Source organism: Sphaeramia orbicularis, chromosome 1 (assembly GCF_902148855.1).
Source record: "Sphaeramia orbicularis chromosome 1, fSphaOr1.1, whole genome shotgun sequence".
Classification (NCBI taxonomy): domain Eukaryota; kingdom Metazoa; phylum Chordata; class Actinopteri; order Kurtiformes; family Apogonidae; genus Sphaeramia; species Sphaeramia orbicularis.
Genome location: NC_043957.1, coordinates 42249477 through 42273648, shown reverse-complemented (window position 1 = coordinate 42273648; position 24172 = coordinate 42249477). Strand labels below are relative to the sequence as shown.

General features: G+C 37.1%; 2 protein-coding genes across 2 annotated transcripts; one reads left to right on the top strand and one right to left on the bottom strand.

Moving 5' to 3' along the window:
* Positions 1 to 1774: 1774 nt before the first annotated feature.
* Positions 1775 to 6067, top strand: aip (aryl hydrocarbon receptor interacting protein). The gene is made up of 7 exons (XM_030138540.1): positions 1775 to 1926; positions 2535 to 2717; positions 3117 to 3305; positions 3629 to 3805; positions 4015 to 4156; positions 4814 to 5043; positions 5153 to 6067. The coding sequence occupies exons 1-7, from the start codon at positions 1828 to 1830 to the stop codon at positions 5156 to 5158; spliced, it is 1026 nt and encodes a 341-aa protein (XP_029994400.1). The 5' UTR covers positions 1775 to 1827; the 3' UTR covers positions 5159 to 6067.
* An 859-nt stretch (positions 6068 to 6926) lies between these two features.
* On the bottom strand, positions 6927 to 11772 carry cdk2ap2 (cyclin dependent kinase 2 associated protein 2). Its single transcript, XM_030138554.1, has 5 exons — positions 11698 to 11772; positions 9378 to 9533; positions 9084 to 9175; positions 8249 to 8369; positions 6927 to 7624 (listed from the first exon to the last, which is right to left on the bottom strand). Exons 2-5 carry the CDS (start codon positions 9430 to 9432, stop codon positions 7557 to 7559), a joined length of 336 nt encoding a protein of 111 aa, XP_029994414.1. The 5' UTR covers positions 9433 to 9533; positions 11698 to 11772; the 3' UTR covers positions 6927 to 7556.
* Between the last annotated feature and the right edge of the window lie 12400 nt (positions 11773 to 24172).

The window sequence follows — 24172 nt, the reverse complement described above, 5'->3', positions numbered from 1 at the left end:
GGGTCACTCAATTTTCCAAATAGCCAAAGTGAGCTAAAACCTACACCGTTACATTTGATGATCAGATATTGATCAAACTTGAATGAGTGAGTTCAAATGGGAAAAAAAACATGTAATTCAAATCAGTTCAGTTTTTTATATAGTTATATTTTATCATTTAGCTGCAGTTGTTGCCATATTACCTGTGGTTGTGACAAATCCAACTAATTTGTGTTCCAAGACTGAGGCCTTTCACATCACCACCCAAGAGCAGTATCACCAGAAGCTTAAGAACTCCAATAGATGGTCTGGTTGTGTCAAAATGTTCATGTTTACATGGGGGTGGCCTAGCATGCCCATAATCCGGCAACCTTGTGAAGAGAATATGTTGACTCCTCTTAGCTGGGCAGAGGATCAAATTTTCCCCTTTTCAAGAGAAGATAAACTGTTATGAGCAATAGACAAACATGTTGATTGTGAAATCCAGCATCTTGAGATGTTTTTCTAAGACTTTTGAGGCAAAAACACACAGCCAGCCATACTGTAAGTCACCTCCTTCAGGTTCAGGTTTGACTCAGCAGATGCTATAAAGATGTTACTAGTATAGTTACATGAATTATGAAATTTTTGTGAAGTTCGTACATTTCAAAAAACCCGTCATATCACTGCTACCAATATATCTGTAACAGAAGTAGATGGAAATGAGCAGAATTCACTTCTGTTGTAGATTTTCCTGAAACTTCTGTTAAGTTATGACACATTAGGATGGAGATCCGACTTTAATCTGCTTGAACATATGTATTCCATCCAAGATCAACAGTAACTTGAACTGCTTTGACTTGACTCACTATGTGTGCTATAATGTATTATTCTGAAAAAATAAAGCTTGATTGCTTGTTTTTTTAATTATGGCTTATTTGAGCGAAAGGACAATTAAAATTATCTTAAGACACAGGTGTCAAACATGTGGCCCGGGGGCCAAATCCGGCCTGCCAGATGGTCCAATCTGGCCCTTGGGATAAATTTGTGGAATTGCAAAAATTACACTGAAGATATTAACAATACAGGATGTTAAAATCATTGTAGGTCAATTCAATCTAAAAATGATCAGACCAGTAAAATACTATCATAATAACCTACAAATAATGAAAACTGTATATTTTTCTCTTTGTTTCAATGTAAAAAAAAAGCTACATAACACAAGAATATTTACATTTACAGACTAGCCTTTTTTCCATAAAAAATGTGAATATCTAACATGTCTTAAGAGAAGTATGTGGAATTTTAATAATATTCTGCCTGTTATTTAATGTTTTTTGTATTTGTAGATCCACTGTGATCTGTAAGTTGTGATTCACATGTATAAGTAATAAACTAAAGCGTAATATTCTTAGCAATGCACTTATTTTACTAAAGAATTTTCAGGTTGTTCATATTCTTTCACGTTATGTTCAAGTACAATTCATAGATGTAAACATTTTCATTACGGAACTTTTTCACTCAAAAGTTATTATTATCTTATTATTTATATTATTTTATGGTCCGGCCCACTTTATATCATATCAGGCTGTATGTGGCCCCTGAACTAAAATTAGTTTGACACCCCTGTCTTAAGAGATCAATAAAGGTAGTCTTGGGCCTCAGTATTTGGGACATGTGATTAAGGATCCAAATATTTTAGTAATTACTACATATTATATAAATGTATTTATTTATTTATTTTATTTTTGAGCCTAGCCTTCACTGTAGGGGCAGTGACACGGGTCGCCTCATAGAGGGCGCTGTTGGCTCCAAAATGTAAAGCTAAAGTGACGTCTGACGAAACTACAGGCACAGATTCGGTCAAGGATGGAGGAAGAAGCACGCAGGCTGCTCGAAGAAGGAATAAGCAAAAAACTGATCAGTCCTGGTAAAGGAGAGCTATCGACTTTCCCTGATGGAACCAAGGTAAATGTAGTTTTTCAACCGTTTGATGGATTAATTCCTGTCTTTTGAGTTGGCTAATGAGAGCCGATGAAACATGTTAGCTAATGCTATCATCAGATATGAAGACAGTAGGGTAACTGTTTGTGTTTACGCTTATATCAAACATATTACACAGGCACTGCGGACACCTTCGAAAGCTCTGTTAGTTGTGCTCAGAAACTACGATAGATATGGTTTGGTTTATGTTATTTTAGCTACGTAAAGTTTTTTTTCTTTTCTTCATCTGACGGCAAGGAAGGGGGCGGGACAGGATGGGATGTGTTTATTAAAGGTGATTGGAGGGTACTGCATGTCAATCACTTTTGCGCACCATGATTGGTCAAAAGGTAACGTTGACGTCTGAAAAATGTTAGTGCTGTTGTTTCTGGTAAACAGTCAATCTTGAAATCTTTAACGATGACTATTTTACCAGCGTTATTATGCAACTTTTCATGTTGCTTTTGTTCATCCTATCATTTCAGTTTAATTCAGTTCAAAGGGGGCTTATGTAAGGTTCAGCAAACAATGTTGTTAAAGTATCCAAATACCATTGATTGTATAATATATGAATGCATCTTGTCTCGGACCAGGTGGTGTTTCACTACCGCACCAGCTTGTGTGATGGGACAGTGCTGGATGACTCCAGAACCATGGGGAACCGCAGTAAACCCATGGAGCTCATCCTGGGCAAGAAGTTCAAGTTAGCCGTCTGGGAGACAGTCATCATCACCATGAGACAAGGCGAAATAGCAGAATTTACGTGTGACACAAAGGTCTGTTTTAAAGCTCTGATCACTGATTATTTTAATGGGCAATGCTGCTGCTGGCCTGTCCTGTTACTGTTTTATGTATGTATTTTAGCTGTGTCTTTGTAAATATATTTTTAATTTTGTAACTTACTCTAGTGTTTTGATTGTCCTGTTTTTCTTTAATTTTAATCATTTTGTTTGTTTGGGTTTTTTTTTTTTTTTTTTTACCTCCCTTTCCTTCAAAGGAACTTGCTTTTTGCCAGGCCACAGTTGTTACTCCGAAGGTTTTCTTAATCTGTCTTGCCTGGTTAAGTAAAGTTTAAATAAAAATAGAAAAAAAAAATTATAAGGTGACCAAAAACAGAATGTGACTGAGGAAGTGACTCTGGTTTCTAACTGTTTGTTCCTGTCTTCAACCCTCAGCACACAGCATTGTATCCTCTGGTGTCCCAGTCCCTGAGGAACATCAGTGCTGGTAAGGACCCCCTAGAAGGCCAGAGGCACTGCTGTGGCATTGCACAGATCCACTCCCACCACTCTCTAGGGCACAAAGATCTTGATCAGCTTCAGGCCAATCCACAGCCTCTGGTCTTCTCTATCGAGTTGTTGGAGGTGAGCAAACATGGGACCCCTTTAAATTTAATTCTTTAATATTAAACTCCAACTATTAATGTTGTTATATACAGCTGTGGAAATAGTTATTAGACCACATGTGACTTTCAAGACAAATTAAATGTAACAGCTTTTTAATTTTTTCATTTTTATCAATGTAAATATAGAAAATGTATATATTCAGTTTATAAAGGAAGCACTTTGTGGTTTTTTTGTCTGCTAGTCAGAGGGAAAGGTGATATTAGAGGCGTCTTGTGAATTTTTGCATGCAGGTGAAATGATGCTGCAGCAACTGCTGAACTCCAGTTGCTTTATTCACTCAGGTGCTGCCTCCAGGTTCATTCCAGCTCGATGTGTGGGCTATGACAGATGAAGAGAAACTCCAGTTTGTGCCTCAGATCCATGAGGAAGGCAACCGGCTATTCAAACAAGGCAATATTACAGAGGCTGCAGAGAAATACTACAATGGAATTGCCTGTATTAAAAATCTACAGATGAAGGTTAGGGCACTTCATTGTTCTGTAGTCCATTCACTTTAGCATGAATGATCACATCATTAGATCAGCAAATGTCATTTCTGAATGTAACAGTCATTCTGAATTACAGGTTCACAGTTTTAAGGGAAAGAACATGTTAATACTTAAGTTTGACCCATTATGATTTCATGGGTCACTGGCACCTGTCTTCTTCACATGCCTGTACTTTTCAGGAGCATCCTGGAGATGGAAGCTGGGTTAAATTAGACATGATGATTACACCTCTTCTTCTCAACTACTGCCAGTGCAAGTTATTGCTTGGCCAGTACTATGAAGTCATTGAACACTGCTCATCCTTGATCTTCAAATATGAAGGTAAGAGTTGGTTATGTGTTGTTCTCTGTAAGCACAAGAGATTAATGAATACATAGCATATATTGTCATAATTTGTTATTTAAGACCAGTCTTTGGGATTACAGTAAATTTTGAGGATGTGTAAGATGCATGCATCTTGAGCTGGGCAAAAAATACATTTCCTTCATGGGTTTCACTTTCCTCTCACCAAAACTGAGATGGTAACCACTTTGTCTGTTGAAAGTTGTGGGTGTTTGACATTAGTGGCTCCTGTACTGTTATTGTTCATGCACCCTTTTTAGGCAGATGATTAATCTTTGTCTCTTTATCTCGTGTCTCTTTTTATTGAAGACCTGTTGAAAACTCTTAAATGCCAGTATTCACTACATCAAATGTACAATTAAATGCATATATTGTGCGTTACAAGCTGTTTTTTAGAAAAGCTGGTGCACTGTCATGCTACCAAGTTTTCATCTCTGCATGATGAACGGTTACACATTACTGGTCTTTATAATTTCATGTACGTAATGATGTAACATGACAGTTTGCCTCCTGAATCTATTTTTCCCTCACATTTTGTAACTACGTTATCATTTAATTGATAAGTTACATGATATACTGGTTGCACCACAATGCCAGTTTGGCAAATATGCATTGTAATTCAGCTACTCTTAACAGACAACATAAAGGCCTACTACAAGCGGGCGAAGGCCCACGCCGCAGTGTGGAATGAGAGTGAGGCCCGTGCAGACTTTGCTAAGGTGTTGGAACTGGACCCCTCACTGGGACCATGTGTGGCCAAGGAGCTGCGGACCATGGAGGACAAGCTCCGCTCTAAGGGGAAGGAGGAAAAGGGTCGCTACAAAGGCCTATTCAACTACAATGAACCATCAGCTACTGCCACAACTGTTAGTCTGCTCTGAGGTTTTCCAATTATACCATCTCTTTTAAGGCTACTAGATGTTTATTTACCATAATATTTTAAAGAAGTTTCTAATACTTTCTTTGTTTTTACAGGGTTGAATCCAACTTTAAATTGCAGGAGAATGCCCACAGATTTCTTGATGGAAGAGAACCAGAATACTTCTGGAGTTCTAGATTCATCCACTGTCTCTGACACTGCCCCCCTCGATGGTACATGCAGGAACATCTTCACCGTTAGCTCATTCAGACACACTCATTCACTAATTTTAAAGGTGCAGTGTAGATTATTGCCTTACATCTCCAAACACCTTCTCTGTAATTGTAAAATGCAGACTTTAATTAAGGCATGCTAGGCTACTGGCATCATTGTCTGTGATCCAAAAACACTTTCAAGGTCCCCACCCCTTGTGTATCTTGTAAGTCTCCGAAACATTAATGGGAAACAACACTCTTAAAGTAAAAACTGGCTGCAGAGAATTTTGTAAGTTAATGATGAACTGATTTGCTTTTTGCATTATTGTATTGCTATTGATAATGTGAACACCAATTTCAGTCCCACTGTTTTAGATAGTAGTTTTACTTTTATGGTATCATGTTTTATCTGAAATGTAGTATGCTGAATAATCCTAGATTTACATCCGACAAGATAATATTACATTGGTTTTCAGACAGGATATCTTGTCACGTGGACTCCCCACTCACACCCCTTGGTCACAGCAAAACTAGGTAAAAGGAGGTGGCAGAATGGACATGGAAACCAAGCAGTTTGTGACAGTTATTAAATAACACACATGAACTTACCTATTATTTCCTCTATTTACTTGTTACATATATGTACAAAATATTGCATTATGTTTTTGTCACTATGTACCCTCAGCAAGCCCTCCATATATCCAGCATTTGCTGTCAAAGAGCTACACTTCATGTGAAGCAATGGGCTGCTATGAAAAACTGAATTGTGATGTCACCAAGGTTATTATGAGTGCAAATAAATGTGTCTATTCCTTACGTTGGGTTAGGTTTTCTTAATTTGCTGCTAAAATGTTCATCAGTACCTTTTAGTATTACCATAAAACTGTTGCTATACCACTAACACTTAACACTACTCAAATTGTATATCCTCCAGAGACCCAGCAATGCAATTTTGTCCACTACAAAGGGCATTCCATAAAAAAGTAAGGAAAAATGTATCTTAAAAAACTGTTATGCCATAGTTTTCACCCAAGACAATTATTTAATGCAAAAAAAAAAGCTAAAACCTTTTTTCTTGGGTCTCAGGTGAAACTTGATTTGTCAATTACATTATAAACACTTAATAACAGAATTAGGCAACGATTTATGCTCACTATCGATCACAATACTGCATCTGTAGCCACATCAGTCAGCATACTAAATAACTGTAAACACGTGAAACACAATATAATTAAAATGCCTTAATGTATGAATCTGATAACTCAAATGAAGTTTAAGATATGCTGTTGTTATATTATAGTATCTAGTAAATATCAGATTTAGCCAACCAAGAGGTATAAATCTTGCATATGAAACAAAAAAACAAACTCAACAATAGAAGTAAATGTGCACTCACTATCTTCGGAGTTTCCTGCCATCTTTTTTTTTTTTTATTCCTGATTCATAGTGTTTACAACCTACTTAGCCCAATTACAACACGTTTCTACACCTTTTATAATAGCCTTAATAAATGGTACTAAGAAATCTTCATGTAAATGATGCTATCTCAGTGAATATTTTTGAGTTATGCCATTGTAGCCTTCATCATCTCATACAGCTTGTGGCAAGAACCTTAAAAGTTGAACACTCGGCAATGTATTCAAGTTTTCCAAATGAAAACACAGTTTAAAAAAGGTGTTTTTGAGTTATTTAATTAAGATATACTTATTGAACTGCAAAAATCCTGTTTACAAAATTTCCATACTAACAAATTGACTCGATGTACAGAATTCTTGGGATTGCGAGAGTATCAGAACATCTAGAGTGGGTTTGCACTATAAAATGTGAAGACAAAGCAAGGGAGAATAGCAATGAAGTATATTCAAGACACTCAGATAAAATAAACAAAAAACAAACAGGAGCACAAATGTTACACGTTGATCTAATTTCTTTTAAAGGCCAATCTTGTTTATCAGTTGTCATTAAATAAGTTAATGCCTGACCCATTTCACTATGCTTTTTACGCACAGCTGTACTTAAAAATACTTGACATTCCCTACACTTGTTTTATTTACTTGTATAAAACTGATCTTTTTTTATACACCCCAGAAGTTACAGCAAGTGTGTGACAAAGTGATGTAGAGAAAATGGGTAAGTTGGAATGCAGGGAAAAGTGGAAACAAGATGAGAATAATGCACCTATAAAAAGCCAGCAAGGAAAAGGTGAAGGATAGATAAGAAATGAGTGTAAAAATGATGATGGGATCATGATGAGGACAGGCTTGTACAGGGAGCATGGGACAGGTGAGGGGAGCTTTCCAAAAGGTTACGTGCGAGCGCTTCGCTCCGTCTCTGCAAGACACTCTCTGACCAGTGCACGGGCATGAATGATACCTAAACGAGGAAAACACAAGATACAAGCCAACATTAAAAATGAGTGACACTAATGAGACTAATCTATATTAACCACACTAATAGAATCAAATGTATCCAAGGCAGATTTTACTGCATGGAAGTAAAAATTCCTATAATTGAAAATGCTACATGTCAGCTCAAAGTTAAAAATGGCGCAAGTGGTCTGTCTGCTTTACAAATTAACCTCACAGACACTGTGGTTACCAACACTGGAAACACGTATGTTAGTCATGGAATTATATGGAATCAAAATATATGATTGTTACTAATATTAGATGCTTTAAACTCATAATTTCAATATCAGCCCACAAACTGGGACAATTACTGATGTCTTGGTGTGAATGTTTTTTTTTTTTGTTTTTTTTAAAATCACTGTAGAATTATTTAACCTTAGGATTTCAGACAAAGAATAAGAAGATTTTTTTGTTATTCCTGAGGTACTTAATTTCCATTACATGAACACATTAAAGACAACAGAAAAATAACAAATTCTTCACTCTTTTTGATAAGATTGACACACAAAAAATAAATTAATTAATTAAAAAAAATCAACATTTCTACTTCATACAGGTAGGCCTATAAATTCTAACTGTTAAAATATACCTCTCTTTAGCCTCTCCATTGCACTTTTGCTTCCAGCATATGTTGGCCGGATTTCCCGACTCATCTCTTCAATTACAGACAGAAGCTCACTGTAGGTGGACCCTTGAGACACTTTGACAGGCTGTTAAGTGTATTTTTAGAAGCAAGCAATGTTGGAAGAAAGAAAAACAAAACAAATTACAACGCTGCAACAGCTGTAAATTCATGTCACAGTTTAATGCTATGAAAATTTGACCTTTGCAAATATATAGTGTAAAGTAATATTAATAAGCATCAGTCAGATATCAGAGTCAACATGACACCTCAGGATTCACGTACATTCCTCAGAGTATATAATCTGTTCTCTGATCATTTCTAGTTTGCGAGAGTACATACCTTTCTTAATCATATGAAACTCATTTCATTCCTGTCAAGTAACATATCAGCCCCCCCCCCCCCCCCCACTATCATCTCCTTATATGCCTGCAAGATAATTACAGAACAGGAGGAGGAATACGTGAAGGTGTAGAAAGTTAAATACATGCTACATTGACACATAAACTTCATGTTCATGGCCTGAATGATTTGAGTTTATATGTAATCTTAACATGTACTGAAAGTCTTTCATATTCAAATAAATCCTTTCTATTGCACTTGCAACCTTTAGAAAATCACTACAAATCAAAAAAGTAAAGACTGATTCTCTTATTAAGACTTATTGAAATAAAACAGTATGAAATACACATGGAAAACGTCAATGAGTGTTTGTGGTTTGGTATCTGACTCACTTATTTTCATACGTTATTATCCAAGTATAAACCAACAGACCAGTATTGTACTAGTACTGCATACACACCTGAACAAAGCCCATAGATGGTGGACCAAAGTCACTAAAAGCAGGCCTAAAATTGGATGATGAGGGCAGAGATGGAGATGGCACAGAAGAGCCTGCATATAGGAGGAGAAAGAACGCACAGCATTTGTAAATTTAACTAAATTTTGAGATTTGGGCTTCACTTCATTTAAATTATAAAGAGCATAATGTCTGCAGTTCTTTATCAATTACTCCTTACAATTAGTTTAATAAACTCTGTGTATACCTATATATAATGACCAAATAAACAATTAAACATTGTGTGATTATAACAACCTGGAGGAGTGTGGTTGGAGCCAGATGGCGCAGGAGCAATCGGTTTGTAACTCATGGCGATATCAGCAGGTAGCTCCCCGTATGAAGCGCCACTTCCTTCAGTCCCGTCAACCCGGTGCTTATACAGCTTTACTGGTGGTGATGAGCTCCTAAGAGCTGAAGTAAATAAACAAGACAGACACACACAAGATCAACCAATTCACATTTCATAGGATATGGGGAAATTAGAATTTGTGTATATTTCTTCCTTTCTGACTGTGAGGACATCAAATACAAACATCCCTAAATACTGCCCTACATTCATAATGGCATCAGAACTGATGTGCCTTTGCAAGATGAACTGTACCTGAATAGGCTCAGCTTCTTCAGTTGTGCATTGGCAGAACTGGTATTCAGCTAACTGTTTGAAGAACAACCTCCAGGCTGCAACTAAACACTAAAAATGGCAAGTTTTGACAAAAGACACACTAATTTTTATGTGGCAGTTTATTTTGTAGGGATTCATTCAGTAGTCATTTTAATACCAGAATGACAATCTCTCTATAGACACCATTTACAAAGGAACTGCTGCTGACTGATGACAGGGATTCGATTAAGTAACTAACCAAACAACCCAAAGAACTTTTACCCACATTCCAGCATAATAGTAGATGCTGTCAGATCTATATCCAGCATTGGTACAGTGCTCATGAAGTGTGGAGATGGGAGGCTATGTGAGACAGTCACTTTGTACTTTGATCTCTATCATTGGGCTATCATGCAGGACCAGCTGCAAACTGCTTCCAGACACATCAAAGTAGTATTGTTGCCCTCGCCCCAGGGTATTGTCATCGGTTCGTCATCCGTCCGTCTGTCCAAAAAACTTTGGTGAGCACCAGTAGTTCTCAACCACAGGGAAGAGGGGGAGGCAGCAGATAGTCAATGATAAGGAAAGCCTGGCGTGGACTCAAGGCCAAGGGTTTTCAAGTGCAGGCACATTATGTTGGTTCATTGTTGTCCAATACAAATTCCCTTTTATAACTAGAATACATTTTAATAATGTCTGACTTACTTGCTTTGAATTTGGCATTACCTGGGAGATGTTACTACTGCTGAAAAAAAATGTGATTTGGAAACAAACTACATCCCTTTAACTACATATTTTCTCTTATTAATTTTGATAAAGCACACAATTTTCGATATACCATGTCTTACGAGTAATTTGATTTTTTGAAAAGAATAAACTATAACTTGACCTATGTTTTTTATTTTACCTGTGAATCAACTAACCTACAATAATTAATTTTGTTCTATTTTGAGAGTGTTAGCACATGTTCATTGTTGTGCCTGTAGTAAAACCATATGAAAACAAAAATAAGTATGAATGACTGCATGAATGAAATTCCTCTGAGTTATATTTTTCTCTGAACAACATATTTTCTTTCATGTGCTTTCATTGTTTATTTGTCAGGATCCAAATTATATGAATGCCATCATTCACATAACTGGCAAGGTTAACAGGCGATCAGTTAACGTTCCTGGGGTCATTGGACAACACATTCATAATGAGTTTAATACATTAAAATGTACAACAGCATCAATACACTCCACATTCATACACAAAGTCACAATCACCAGAACAAACTACTTCAAGGAATCTAGATGAGACTAGATTCAAGTAATATTTGCATCTGAATAAACTACAAACAATTCACTCCACCTTTTTTGTTTGATTTAGCCTGGAAATAACTTTTCTGACTGCTTATATTGTCTTTATTCGTTATTAGAACTCATGCTTGATACTTGTTCTTTTTATTCGATTGTAAACGTGTTTTCTCCCTCACATTTACTGAAACATGAAGCCAACCAAATACTGAGTTACAAGTGGTCACTAGAGTTGTGTGTTTCTGCGAATGACGGAAGAGGATTAGCAGTATTAAACAAACGTTACAGTTCATCCCTCCGTGAGCTCACCGGTCATTCAGATCTGATAGACAACTGGATCTGAACTCTATTTCATTAGTTTTGGGGATGCCTAACTCTTATGTGAGGGCGGATGCCTGAATGTATAAGGTCAAAGGTACGGCACCTGAGCCGAGGGGTACTGAATGAAACAAAAGCTGACGTTAGCTAAAGAGGAAGGTGTCAGGCTAACTACTACACGGCGATATTAGCAAGGCAAGCTAGCTTACGCCGGTTAGTATAACAACCAGAGAAGAACAGAGAAACCCTCTTGTGATTCTGGGTCGTAAAATCACCATGGAGCGAAAGAAGACAAGGTAAGCTACACTTACAACCATTGATAAGATTCAAAGTAATCCAAAAAATTCGTAATATTTACCTTTATAAAAGAGACTAAAATTCTTCTGTTGGACGTTAGCCCGTCTCTTCCTCCGTGTGCACGAGTCTGCGCAGAAGCAAGCCGTCCTTTACTATCGTTTTTTTTATTTTTAGAGGCATGTGATTGGTTGATAGTTTGTGACGTATGTTCAAAATGTTTTACACATTTTTTTTTCTTTTTTCTTTTTAATCACTGATGCAGTTCCTTTTGGGATTTTAATGCTGCTTTAAAAATACAACAAAACAAGCACCTGTGTCACCAATACTGACTCCAGTTGCTCCTGTGGTAGTAAAATCTTTTGAACATCCCATATATTTGTGATGTGTTTCTTTATTTTTATTTCTATATATATTTAACTGTGGAAACTTTTAAGTCTGTGGGCATGATAAAAAACCCTCCACATCAGCGCTCATCAGTACCAGTTCAGCAGTCCAGTCACAACACCGTGGACAGCGGTGTTTGTGTGTGTGTGCAGCACTAGAACCCATCCTGTTCAGCTTCCACTGAGAGAGAGAGAGAGAGAGAGAGAGAGAGAGAGAGAGAGAGAGAGAGAGAGAGAGAGAGAGAGAGAGAGAGACTCCTCACAGTCACAGCCTCTCAGCACAGTCAGGCCCTGGCCTAATGGTGATGTGCCACTGGTGGAACCAGGTGTGGGGGGCAGGCCTGCAAAGTGGGGGGGCCAATTGTCCAGAAGTCACAGCCAAAGCATTCTGGGCATAGCAGCATGATTGTAAGGCTATTGTATTTCAAAATTACTAATATCTCCCAAAATATTGGTCTTATCAACTTGCTGTTTTCACTACTGTCTTCCTTGACCAAGAATATGTAAGTATGCCAAACTGCAGCAGTCAACTCTTTCCAGATTTTGTGTGATTCCCGAGACACACACACATACACGTATGCACACACACACCCTAAGGCTCTGCTATCTCTTGTATTGGATGAAGTGCAAATGTGCCATTTATAACAACAGTCTATATGGTAAAGGGAGGGCCTTGGGCGCAAAAATTTGCACCCCAAACAGGGAACAAATCACATGACTGCTCACTAAATAACCAAAACCATTTTAAACTACACTTGAATACATATTATACACAGTACTCATGAGCTGTTTCATGTATGGCTCGTTTATTGAAAAATTCATGATTTTGTGAAATTATTATATGTGATTCCTATCATCTTCTTCTTCATGTGAGACATGTGATCGGCACCCTAGCGCCCTCTACTGATGAGCCGCCACTGGTGATATGTGATTTTATACAGGACCAGGGGAGTTTTTGGCATTATGTAACATTGAAAAAGTGTTATTGCATATACTTTGCCAAATGAGCTCAGTCTACTGTATGTTTCAATTATATGACCATTAGTCTGCTTATGTAACGATGGAGTTGTGGTGAAGGGAGAATCTTTTATAGCTACATGACAGAAGTTTTTTGTTTGGTAATTAACTTCATTTGGTGATTAGGGGAGGGGTGGAGTTATTGACCTTGAACATGGAGTTGTGCCAAATATGGATGAGAGACAAATATGTTAGTTTCAGGTCAAGTGTTGTTCAACAGAAAATGCATACTGATACATGAGAAAAGTAAAAGACACCGAAAGAAATTTCAGTGGCTTTATCAAATCAGATTTTTTGGTTAAATGGGGCTATAGAATGTGTTTTAGTGATTTCTTTGGTCTGGTAAAAGTGCACTTGATTGAAAGCCATGAGAGTGTTGTGCTCTCTGCCCAGACTTTCGAGGGAGATGGCTGCGTTGTATGTGTTATTGCAGGGGTGTCAAACTCATTTCAGTTCAGGGGCCACATTCAGCCCAGTATGATCTCAAGTGGGCTGGACCAGTAAAATAATAACAGTAAAAAAAGTAAAATTAAATTCTGATAATGTTAACATCTGCAAAAATCGGAATAACATGAACAACTGGAAATGTCTTATGAAAAACAACTGGAATTTTAACAATATTCTGCCTCAGTTTATCATTTACAGATGTGCATTACAACTTACATTACAATTACAAATACACAAAATATTTGATAACAGGCAGAATATTGGTAAAATTGCATTTACTTATCTTAAGACATTTCAGGTTATTCACGTTTTTTGTAAAATAACAGTTTTTTAATGTAAACATTTTCATGTAATTTTACTTTTTTACACTAAAACAAAGAGAAATTTGCTGTTTTCATTATTTATAGATTTATTATGATAGTATTTTACTGGTCTGACCTACTTCATATCTAATTTGTCTGTATGTGGAATCTGAATTAAAAGGATTTTGACATCCGCGGTTGTTAATATCTTCAGTGTAATTTTTGTATTTCACAAATCCATCCTACAGGCCAGATTGGATACTTTGGGAGGCCGGATTTGGCCCCCGGGCCGCATGTTTGACACTTGCATGTGAAAAGGCCACGAACTCGCTATGTGTCCTCACTTGTCTGTGGTTTATTCAATGGCCACCATTACAACAATAATCTCAACGACGCACATGCGTACAACAATTTCCTCCTAGAGAGCATCAATCGACCAGGCATGAAACATTGAACAAAACAGTGTATCGCTTGTTTAAAATAAAACATTTGTAAATGCATTAGATTTTTAAACAAAATATGTAATGATTTTAATAACAACAATTTTAAATGTAATATTAAATTTATATAAACCTGTATTTTCCCTCATTAATTAAATATAAATGTAATTATACTGAACCTGTACCAATTTATATAAAGCTGTAACAATACCTGAGAACAAGCAGACCCACCAATGACCCATGAAGAACACCTCAAAGAAATAATGTGCTTTTTAAATTACAAAAGAATAAGGCATTTTAACCTGTCACAAGAGCATTTTCATCTCCCTAGTACATTACTGACTGCACTTAACATCTCCTAGCAGGTCAATTGCTGGCATTACATTTTTATTGTTTTTTTTTTCCCCACCCTAAAGCAGGTTGACATCTATTTCAACATGGAGCAATGATTAAGATATGTGTTATTCCTGCTACACCTCATATACTGACTCTATTAATCACATTCAGGGTCCTGTCTGATAGAATGATTATTTATTTCTACACAGCCAATTCACCTCAGCACACCTAAATAATTATAGTTATATAAAGCAATAATTTCACAGCTTTGTCACAGGATATTGCATTCTACAGACTGTTTAAACCTTTTGCCATTTAATTTGTTTATTTCATCACATTAATGCGTTCTCACAGTTTGAGTCTTATTGTTTCAGACCAACACTGGTGCTGTTAAACCATCTGAAAGTGAGTAAAGAAACATAAAAACTGAGTCACAAATATTATACAGAAAGCACCAGGGTTTAAATGAAATAATAATAAAACCTAAAATGTGCCATAACAACACATTATTTTAATTTGAGTAATATTGATCAGAATATGTAACTCACACTGTCTCTTTTTTCATCATTTTGGCTACAGCAGATGTACTGCTTTAAACCAGTGGTAATATTTTCTTTTTTTTTTTCCTTCAAACCTGCTTGCCTCATATCTTTGCTTAATTTGATATGAGATGCAGTCATCTGTGACATGTTGGTTCATTCTACTGATCTGTGCTGAACAATGATGCCATTACTAAGTAACATATTATTCTAATCTGACCTCTTTTTTCAGTAACAAGTAATCTAACGTGGCAATATTTCCAAACCAATTATCAGATTAAAGTTATTTATCCAAGTCAATGTGCATTACTATTATTTTTGTCATTTTCGATAGTAGAAATTTTTTTTTGTGCTTTCTTCTTGCGTCTTGGGAAGTGACATCACATATGCAACAAGTTACATTTTCAGCGTGCGGTCACAAAGAACAACTCCCATGTACCACCAAGTGGCTCCCTAAACATAAACAACCAGAGATTCTATAAGGAAGTAACTAAGCAACTATTGACGGAGGAAAGAGATAGAGTTTTCAAGCTGGAAATATAGTCACTATTTTGATTTCCTGTCAGCTAAAGATGACAACATTAACTTTTGTTGTATACTCTGTGCTGGTAACAAAGTCCTATCTAAAAAAGGACTATCTGATTTCAAAATACAATGTCTAGTTTGAAGAAACATTTGGAATGGCAGCACAACACAGTCAAGCTTACAGACTAAGTCCCACCAGGTGGTGCTAAGCAGAGAGCAGTGAGCAAAGCTACAGCCTCGACTTCTGCAGGAGGTCCCCCACCCACCAAATAACAAAAGCTGGACTTCGGTGCAAACCCAGTCAGTGGGGGAGAGTTGAAGAAGTTGGTCGGGCAGTCTGGAAGAGTCCACTCCCATGGATGATGATGTCACTTTTTTAGATCTGTCAGAAATCCCCTCAGCTGAGAATGAAGGTGACGGCCAGCTGTTTCTTCCCCCGCACCACAGGTGTGCTTCACATACCATCAACATCATTTCCACAAGTGATGTGGAGAAATACTTAACTTCCAATGCAGAGAGCAAGGCTGTGTATAGGAGCAGCACAGCAAAATGCACAGCTCTATGGACTAAAGCAAGTACGTCAACCCTAATATGTAAATGTTGAGATCTAACGTATCAAATGCTTTCTTTAAATCAATAAAAGCTCCTATTGTGTATTTTTGTTATCTTTTGCATTTATGATTTCTTCTGTTGTGTTCATTAATGCTAGAGCTGTAGAACAATAACCTCAAAAGCCATATTGACTTTCATTTAACAAATTATTCTTCTCAATAAAAGAACCTAATTTTTGTACAAATAATTTCCAAGTACTTCAGAAAATTGTGACAGCAAAGATACTGGTCTGTAATTAGTCAAGTTCTGTTTGTCCCCTGCTTTAAACAGTGGAATGACCTTTGCCATTTTCCTTCTGTCTGGAAAAACTCCTTTGCAAAAGGAAAGATTTAAAATATGGCTTAATCAAGTCAATTCCATCACTGTCTGTAGAAGTCTTGTTTTTACATTTTGTGACCACAGATGTAATATCCTCTCCACTCACCTCATTAAGGAACATGGACTGAGTCACTTTATTTTCTCCATTCCAACCAGTGTTTATTTGTTCATCCTGTTTCTCTATTGAGTTTGAAAGATTGGGTCCAGTATTTACAAAAAAAGAATTAAATTCATTGACTACTTCATTCATATTCAGTATAACACCCTTGACATTGTTGAAATGCTTCGGCAGACTTGTAGATGCAAGTTTATTTCCTTTTACTGTGTTTAAGATTTTCCACTTTTCTTTTATATTACTTGCCCTCTATCATTTACGATAATAATCTTTTATTGCTTGTGTCAAAATGGTTGTCAATTTATTTTTTACATACCTTATATTTCTTTTCTGCCGTCTGTGTTCTAAATTTCATGAAGTCTCTATATAAATTATTTTTCTTTTTACATGTCTTCTGTAAACTCTTCGTTATCAAGGGCTTTTGCTCACAATTATTTTTTGGCTTATATTGTATTTTTGGGCAGTTCTTATCAGGTACTTGTTCAGAAAAACCTCATATGCATCACTGACATCTTCAAAATACACCCCAGTCCATTCTTCTTCGAGGAGATCATTCTGGAACTGATCTATTGTTTCATCAGTTCTCACTCTTATGTGCCTATCAACATTCTCCTCATTCTTCATCTCCATATGACAGCCATATGTTACAAATATAGGTAATGGACGGTTATAACATTAGGACCATATCTGAATATGTTAAGGGCAGGTAGATTAGGCCAAAGTAACAAAGGTAGACATGATATCAGCCTACATGTGGTGTTATATACTGTTTTGTTCTGTAAAACCACTCTGCTGCTCTAACATTGTGAACATCAGGTTCAAGTTCAACATTCATAAAACATGTTGAAAAGAATTTAAAACTTATGAGCAATGTAAGAGTAAGTTTTACTGTTACAACGTTAACAGTTAAATATGTGAGGTCAAGAAAGACTGGCTTTATTTTATTTTTTCTAAAAAGCATTTGTTAAGTGAAGTCAAGAAAGACTGGCTTTTTTCATGTTTTATTAAAACATGTGTTTATTTCAGGAAATAGTAGTTAAGTTCATCTTAAAATGTCAGGAGGTACATTGTTTACTTTTTATTTTTCGTATCAACATGTTCAGAAGCAGCCTACAGTTGACGTTACTGTTAAAAATGCATGTCCAACAAAGTGAGTATTGGCAAAACCAGTTGTGATTTTTGTGTTGAGGTGGGGGTCATTGTCAGCAGCTGCCAAAAGTAACTAATAAAGTAACTAGTAATCTAATTTAGTTACTTTTAAAATCAAGTAATCAGTAAAGTAACTGAGTTACATTTTAAAGGAGTAATCAGTAATCAGGTTACTTTTTCAAGGTAACCGTGGCAACACTGGTGCTCAACTGATGTAGTCTCCGCCTACCTGTGGAGTTTTTGTGTGGAGCACACTTTAGTGATGTCTGTCACTCCCTGACTGGTATTTTACGGGTGCAACATTTAGGATTATAGTTTGTGTGATGTCATGTTTGTGGTTGGTCACCTGTCACCAACTCTTTTTTATGTGAACAAGCTCATAACATGAGTCAGAAATGACAACAGAACGAGTCAATATGCTATTCAGCATAATTGCTGAATTTTTGGTTTTGTTGAGTTGGTAACAGAAAGAGACCATGGCTCTGTTGGACTTGCTTTATCCTGCAGGGCTAAATCAAAGGTCCAGTTCTCCAGCCTGATGGATGTGTTCTGTAGATGTATAATCGTAACTATGACTACACAAATATAAATACAAGCATGAAAGCCTCTTTATTTGTTGAGTGGCTGGGTTAGATTTGTGTGGATTGGTTCAGTGGACACAAAAAATAAACAATGGACAAGGTGGACACACTCACTGAATTTAACAAAAGTGTTGTATTAGATTGTCTTACTATCAAAAATATACTCAATATATCTTACATCAATAATCACATATGAAAATATTGCTTTTAAGTTGTTGTTGGTGAGGACCTGTCTCCCCACAGGGGTATTCATGAATCTAACTTAACCTGGATGCTGTTTGCCTGATAGCGCAATTTTGTTGGGGAATTACATTCTATATTTTTAATTCTTTTGCAATTTGGGGGCATAAAAACTGTTAGCTCCATTGTTACAGGAGACTGATCTCATGAAATCGCATTGTATGTCACACCAATCCATGTGGCATTTGGTGTGCTATATGTGCACATTTTTGTCCTTTCACATGTTATTCAATGCCATTTGGTCACGTGTCAATTTACAACAAGATCTCCTGTTCACGTAACTGTTACCCCTAACCTTAACCCTAACCCTAACCCTAATCCTCAGTACATAGTATTTGACGTGGTGTGAACATACACAACAAAAGCTTATAATGTGTACAAATAACACGCCAATTAACGGCAATTAAAAGTGGTGTGTATATTTTTCATGATATCACGTTGGAGGTTCCAGAGTTAGGATGATAACGTGTTCAGAATAAATTTAGCTTAGTCTGTATGTGTGATGTCAGGATATTACTCATTTTGATATTCCTACTTTCTTGGTGCATTATGCTGACAGTTGTCAAGACCAAAATACATAATCTTGCAAGAAAAATATCTCCCAATCCCTAACAGGTTTCCAGGATTACGGTTACCATTTGTGTGGGGTGGTGTTTTCAATCTTTTCATCTTATCATGTAACTCCTGATTTACATACTTGTAATTATAGGTTAGAAAAAACAATGGAAAATCAAAGTGGGCAGGAGTGACACATTATAGAATCAGATAAGGATGTGTTGTGTTTGATTGCAGTGACTGGATTTTCAACTGTAATGGTTCTATCAGGGGAACTAACCTACTTTCTCACCCCTTATGGAATATTTGTACCTCAATGTGTCACTGATGGTTTGAAAAGACAAGACAGGGCAAAGGACAAAGAAATGCCTGAAATAACTGTTGAGAAAATAACTGCAATAAAATGATGTTGTCACGGAGAAGAGAGTTTCCTTTGAGGCAAATAATTCAGTATTATGAGTTATAAGACTGTCTGAAAATCGTCAGTAATAGTCCAGCTCTTTTGGTATTGATTTCTTTAAGAATTTTGGTGATAAAGTGGAAATAGAAAAGTGAGTGATTTGAAGTGATCATTTGCAATTCCCTTGTATCCCGTGGAGATGAGAGTCCCAGAGACCTTTATGTATATGAGCTCTAAAAGCTTTATGGTAAAAAGGTTAACCAAAAGGGCAAAACTCCTGAAGAAATGAATGACATTATAGTACTTGAACAATATTAACATAGCTTCAAATATGAGAGACTGGCTAAGACTATCTCAGTGGCACATGTGAGGTTGTTAGGTGAACAGTCCTGGACTTACAAACTTACAAAAATGACCAGATGACCAGAGTCCTGCATCAACCTAACATGACTCAAAGTCAACTGTGACAGTGGATAAGAAATAAGAAAGAGAAATTTTCAAGTCTTAATGATCCAGCACCTGCAAAAAAAATATCCATTGTTATTTCTGTGGACAGGAGGGCCACAGAAATCCACAGTTTCCTTAAAACCCCATTACCAAATGTGTTTTGTGCCCAGCAAAAGGCTAGAGCCATCTGGGGTTGAAAGATCTTTTAAAAAGACATCTCTGGAAATTTACAGCCACACAGTTAAAATACGGATCAACACAGAAGTACACAGAGCCTTAATGAGTGCAGCCTCACTAAGTCATTCTGCACTATTCACACAGCACCAATCTGCTGTGTGCATGGAGGCTGGAGGAAATGTTCTCTAGAAGACATCTATGTCAAAGTGCAAGGACAAACTTACTTGTTAAATATTGGTGTTATAGAAAATTTCCTGTAATCCTGGGTGACGATATGAGTAAACTGACCTGTTAGACGATCGAACTGAGTCATCTTCTATGTTACCAGAACCTGAGGAACTCTGTGGTTTCAAGGTTAGGCTGTTATGTTTTTGAGTTTCAGCATCAGGATGAAAGTGTTGCTTACTGCTTTGAAAGGGATAGAGTTTGCAAATTGTAGAAAATTAGATTTGCGTAGAGAACGGCATGTATTCTGACCTTGGGCCATTCTATTCACAGGGCTGGTCTGGAGAAGCATAAAGCTGGAGAAGCCATGTGTATTTACTTGGATTTTTTCTGGTCTTTATGGTGCAGGAGCTGCCCTCAATGCCAGTAAACTTTAGCCAGATTCTGTAGCGTTTCCTTCAAGCCAGTGCTAGTAATTGGCAGTTGTTAGCACTTGGGACTGGACTGTGTGGGCCAGGTGGAGAAGATAAAATCAGCTTACAGATTTATTACAAGGACAGGGCCACTGCAAGAAATATTTATTGATTAAGGCACAAATCCTATGTCTACACTGCTTAAGGATGTCTACTAGCTGTTTGGCATTGAAGGATGGAAGACCACATCCTATCACCCACACTGCAAATTATTTGGTTCTTACCAAGATAAAAAAAAACAAACAAACTTAGATTTAGAAGTCTTAGTTAATTTTTCTTGTTTTAAGAGTTAATTTCTTATTTTAAGTGTTTAGCTTTACACTATAATCTTAAATCAAGCACAGCCTTATCTTTTTTTGTCTCAAATAGGCAGGAAATCTTAAACTGTGGTAAATAACTTTTAAAATAACATATAATACATCTCTCCCCCAAAGTCTCAAAACAAATCTTGTTTTTAGATTCAGTAAAAAGTCAAGTTGCTAGATTCAAGTCACACAAAAAGCATCTGAAAGAAACACAGTTTATTATTGCTCTGACTTCAAGCATGCACTGCAAAAAATGAATCTTAAAAAATGACAGCAACTAACTTTTTTTTTTTAACCATTTATTGTTATTTAAAGGCTTAAAACATGACAAAAATGCTAACACAGTTTAGCATGACCCTTGCCTAATTTGAACAATGACTGAAAAATCCTACTGGCAGTAGGAATGTCGTAGAGACATGTTGTGGAAATTTTTCTCTGCTGCTGGTAAATAATGAAAAACCTTGACGGCCGACAAGGATTTTATTTCTTTGGAAAGAGAGGTCATGTCTGCACACAAGTGGTGATTGTGAGGAAAAGACCTCAAGCTTCTGGCCAGATAAGATAAGATAAGACTTTATTGATCCCACCATGGGGAAATATCACAGTTAACAGCAGCAACATACAATACACAAGTGAAAAGAAAAAGACAGGTAGACAAAAACTAAAAGTGAGAAATTAAATATAAAGGAAAATGAGAAATTTGGTATTTATATAAATATTTATATAAATACAGAATTAGAATTAAACATTTTTAAAATTCAAATAATATTTACATATTTACATTATTTACATTGTGGTTGCACATATACATGGTGGGATGGGGGTGGGGGTGGGGTTACTGTGAACTGTTGTATAGTGTGATGATTGTGCGGAGGAATGACCTGCGGAATCGTTCCTTCTTGCACAGGGATGTAAGAGTCTGGTGCTGACGGAGCTGCTCAGGGCCTCTACAGTGTGGTGCAGGGGGTGGGAGGGGTTATCCACGAAGCTGACATCCATCTGTCCGCCACCTCCTCGATGGAGTCCAGTCTAGGACAGAGCCAGCTCTCCTTATCAGTTTATTGAGTCTCTTCCTGTCTCTGTCTGTACTGCCCGTTCCCCAGCACACCATGGCAAAGTGGACTGCAGAGGCCACCACAGTATCAAGGAATGTCCAGAACAGAGCCCTGCTCACTCTGAAGGACCTCAGTCTCTTCAGCAGGTGGAGGCAACTCTGCCCCTTCTTGAACAAGGTGTCTGTGCAGTCCAGTTTATTGTTTAGGTGAACACCCAGGTACTTAATTATTACCTCCGCCAAGGAGGTTATGTTTTTGTTTTTTTATGTTTTTGTTTTTTTATGTTTTTGTTTTTTTTGTTTTTTAGGTTATGTCTGTCTGTCTGTCTGTCTGTCTGTCCATGTGCAAGATAACTCAAAAAGTTACGGACAGATTTGGATGAAAATTTCAGGAAATGTTGATACTGGCACAAGGAACAAATGATAAAATTTTGGTGGTGATCGGGGGGGCACTGATCTGCCTTGGGGGACGTCTGCACTCTCCGAGTGCTTTTCTAGTTTATATTTTATTTCTTTGCAAAGAAAGGTCAGTTCTGCACATGAGTGATGAGCCCTGAGTTTTAACATACAGTCACCTTTTCTTACTTTGTATTTACATACAGTAGGGGGTGTTGTGGAAGGAGATGAGACAAAGAGCCATTCAGAGCCATTCCATCCATCTCTAACTCAAATGAGTAAAAGCAGCCAGAGGAGAATCCAGTGTCATTAATTATTAATGCTGCAAATGAAGATGAAGTGGAAGAACAATTTTTCCTCAACCTAAACCACCTGTCTGGACAGCAGCAGTTACAGGTGAGAGATCTCTGCACAGCTGAGGCATTTCAGGAAAATCCCAGTTACAGTAGTGGAAAAAATTATTAGACCATCAAAAGTCATCAAAACAATGGTTATGCAATTAAGTACTAACTCCTGTGTGTATCATGTGACTAAAACAGACAGAAAAGAAAACAAGGAATGCTTAAAAGCATTGTTTTTGTCAGTACAATGCCATAGCTATTGATGTAAGAACTGAAGTGATTTTGGTTATTATCAAGAAAACCACAGAAAATGGCTAGATACCAGCTCTTAAATTAAACTCTTATACATATATATATATATACATACATACACAACAACATCAGAAAGAAAGGACACGAGAAGCTTGACAAATACCAAGTACTGAAAGAGGAAATAGAGAAAATGTGGGGTGTGAAGGCAACAGTGGTCCCAGTAGTGATTGGGGCACTTGGGGCAGTGACCCCCAAGCTGAGAAGAGGGCTCCAGCAGATACCAGGAACGACATCAGAGATCTCTGTCCAATCCTAGGAACAGCTAAGATCCTGCACAGAACCCTCAGGCTCACAGGCCTCTGGTAGAGGACCCAAGTCTGAAGGAGACACCACCCGGGTGGGTGAGAAAAAGTTTTTTGTTTTTTTTTAATCCTGTATACCTATTACCTGAACAGTGAAGTAAGACACTACCCTGATGCTTTCCCTTGGTATTTTGAAATGTTATTCATATCCAACATCATTCATTGGTCAAGGTTCACTTTATTGTCTCCTGTGGGAGAAACTTGGCTTAGACAACGGTAAAAACAAGCTCCATTGCAACACATAAAACAGAACACATGCAACTAAAAACACATAAAATACATGACCTATAATAAATAAGTTAAAAATATTATAAAGAAGGGGGCGACACAGTGGTGCAGTAGTTAGCACTCATGCCTCACAGCAAGAAGGTCCTGGGTTCGATTCCAACACCAGTCGACGGGGGGGTGGGACCTTTCTGTGTGGAGTTTGCATGTTCTCCCCGTGTCTGCGTGGGTTCTCTCCGGGTACTCCAGCTTCCTCCCACCATCCAAAGACATGCACTGATAAGTTAATCGGTTAATCTAAAATTGAGTGAATGTAAGTATGATTGTTTGTCTCTATACATCAGCCCTGCGATGAACTGGCGACTTGTCCAGGGTGTACC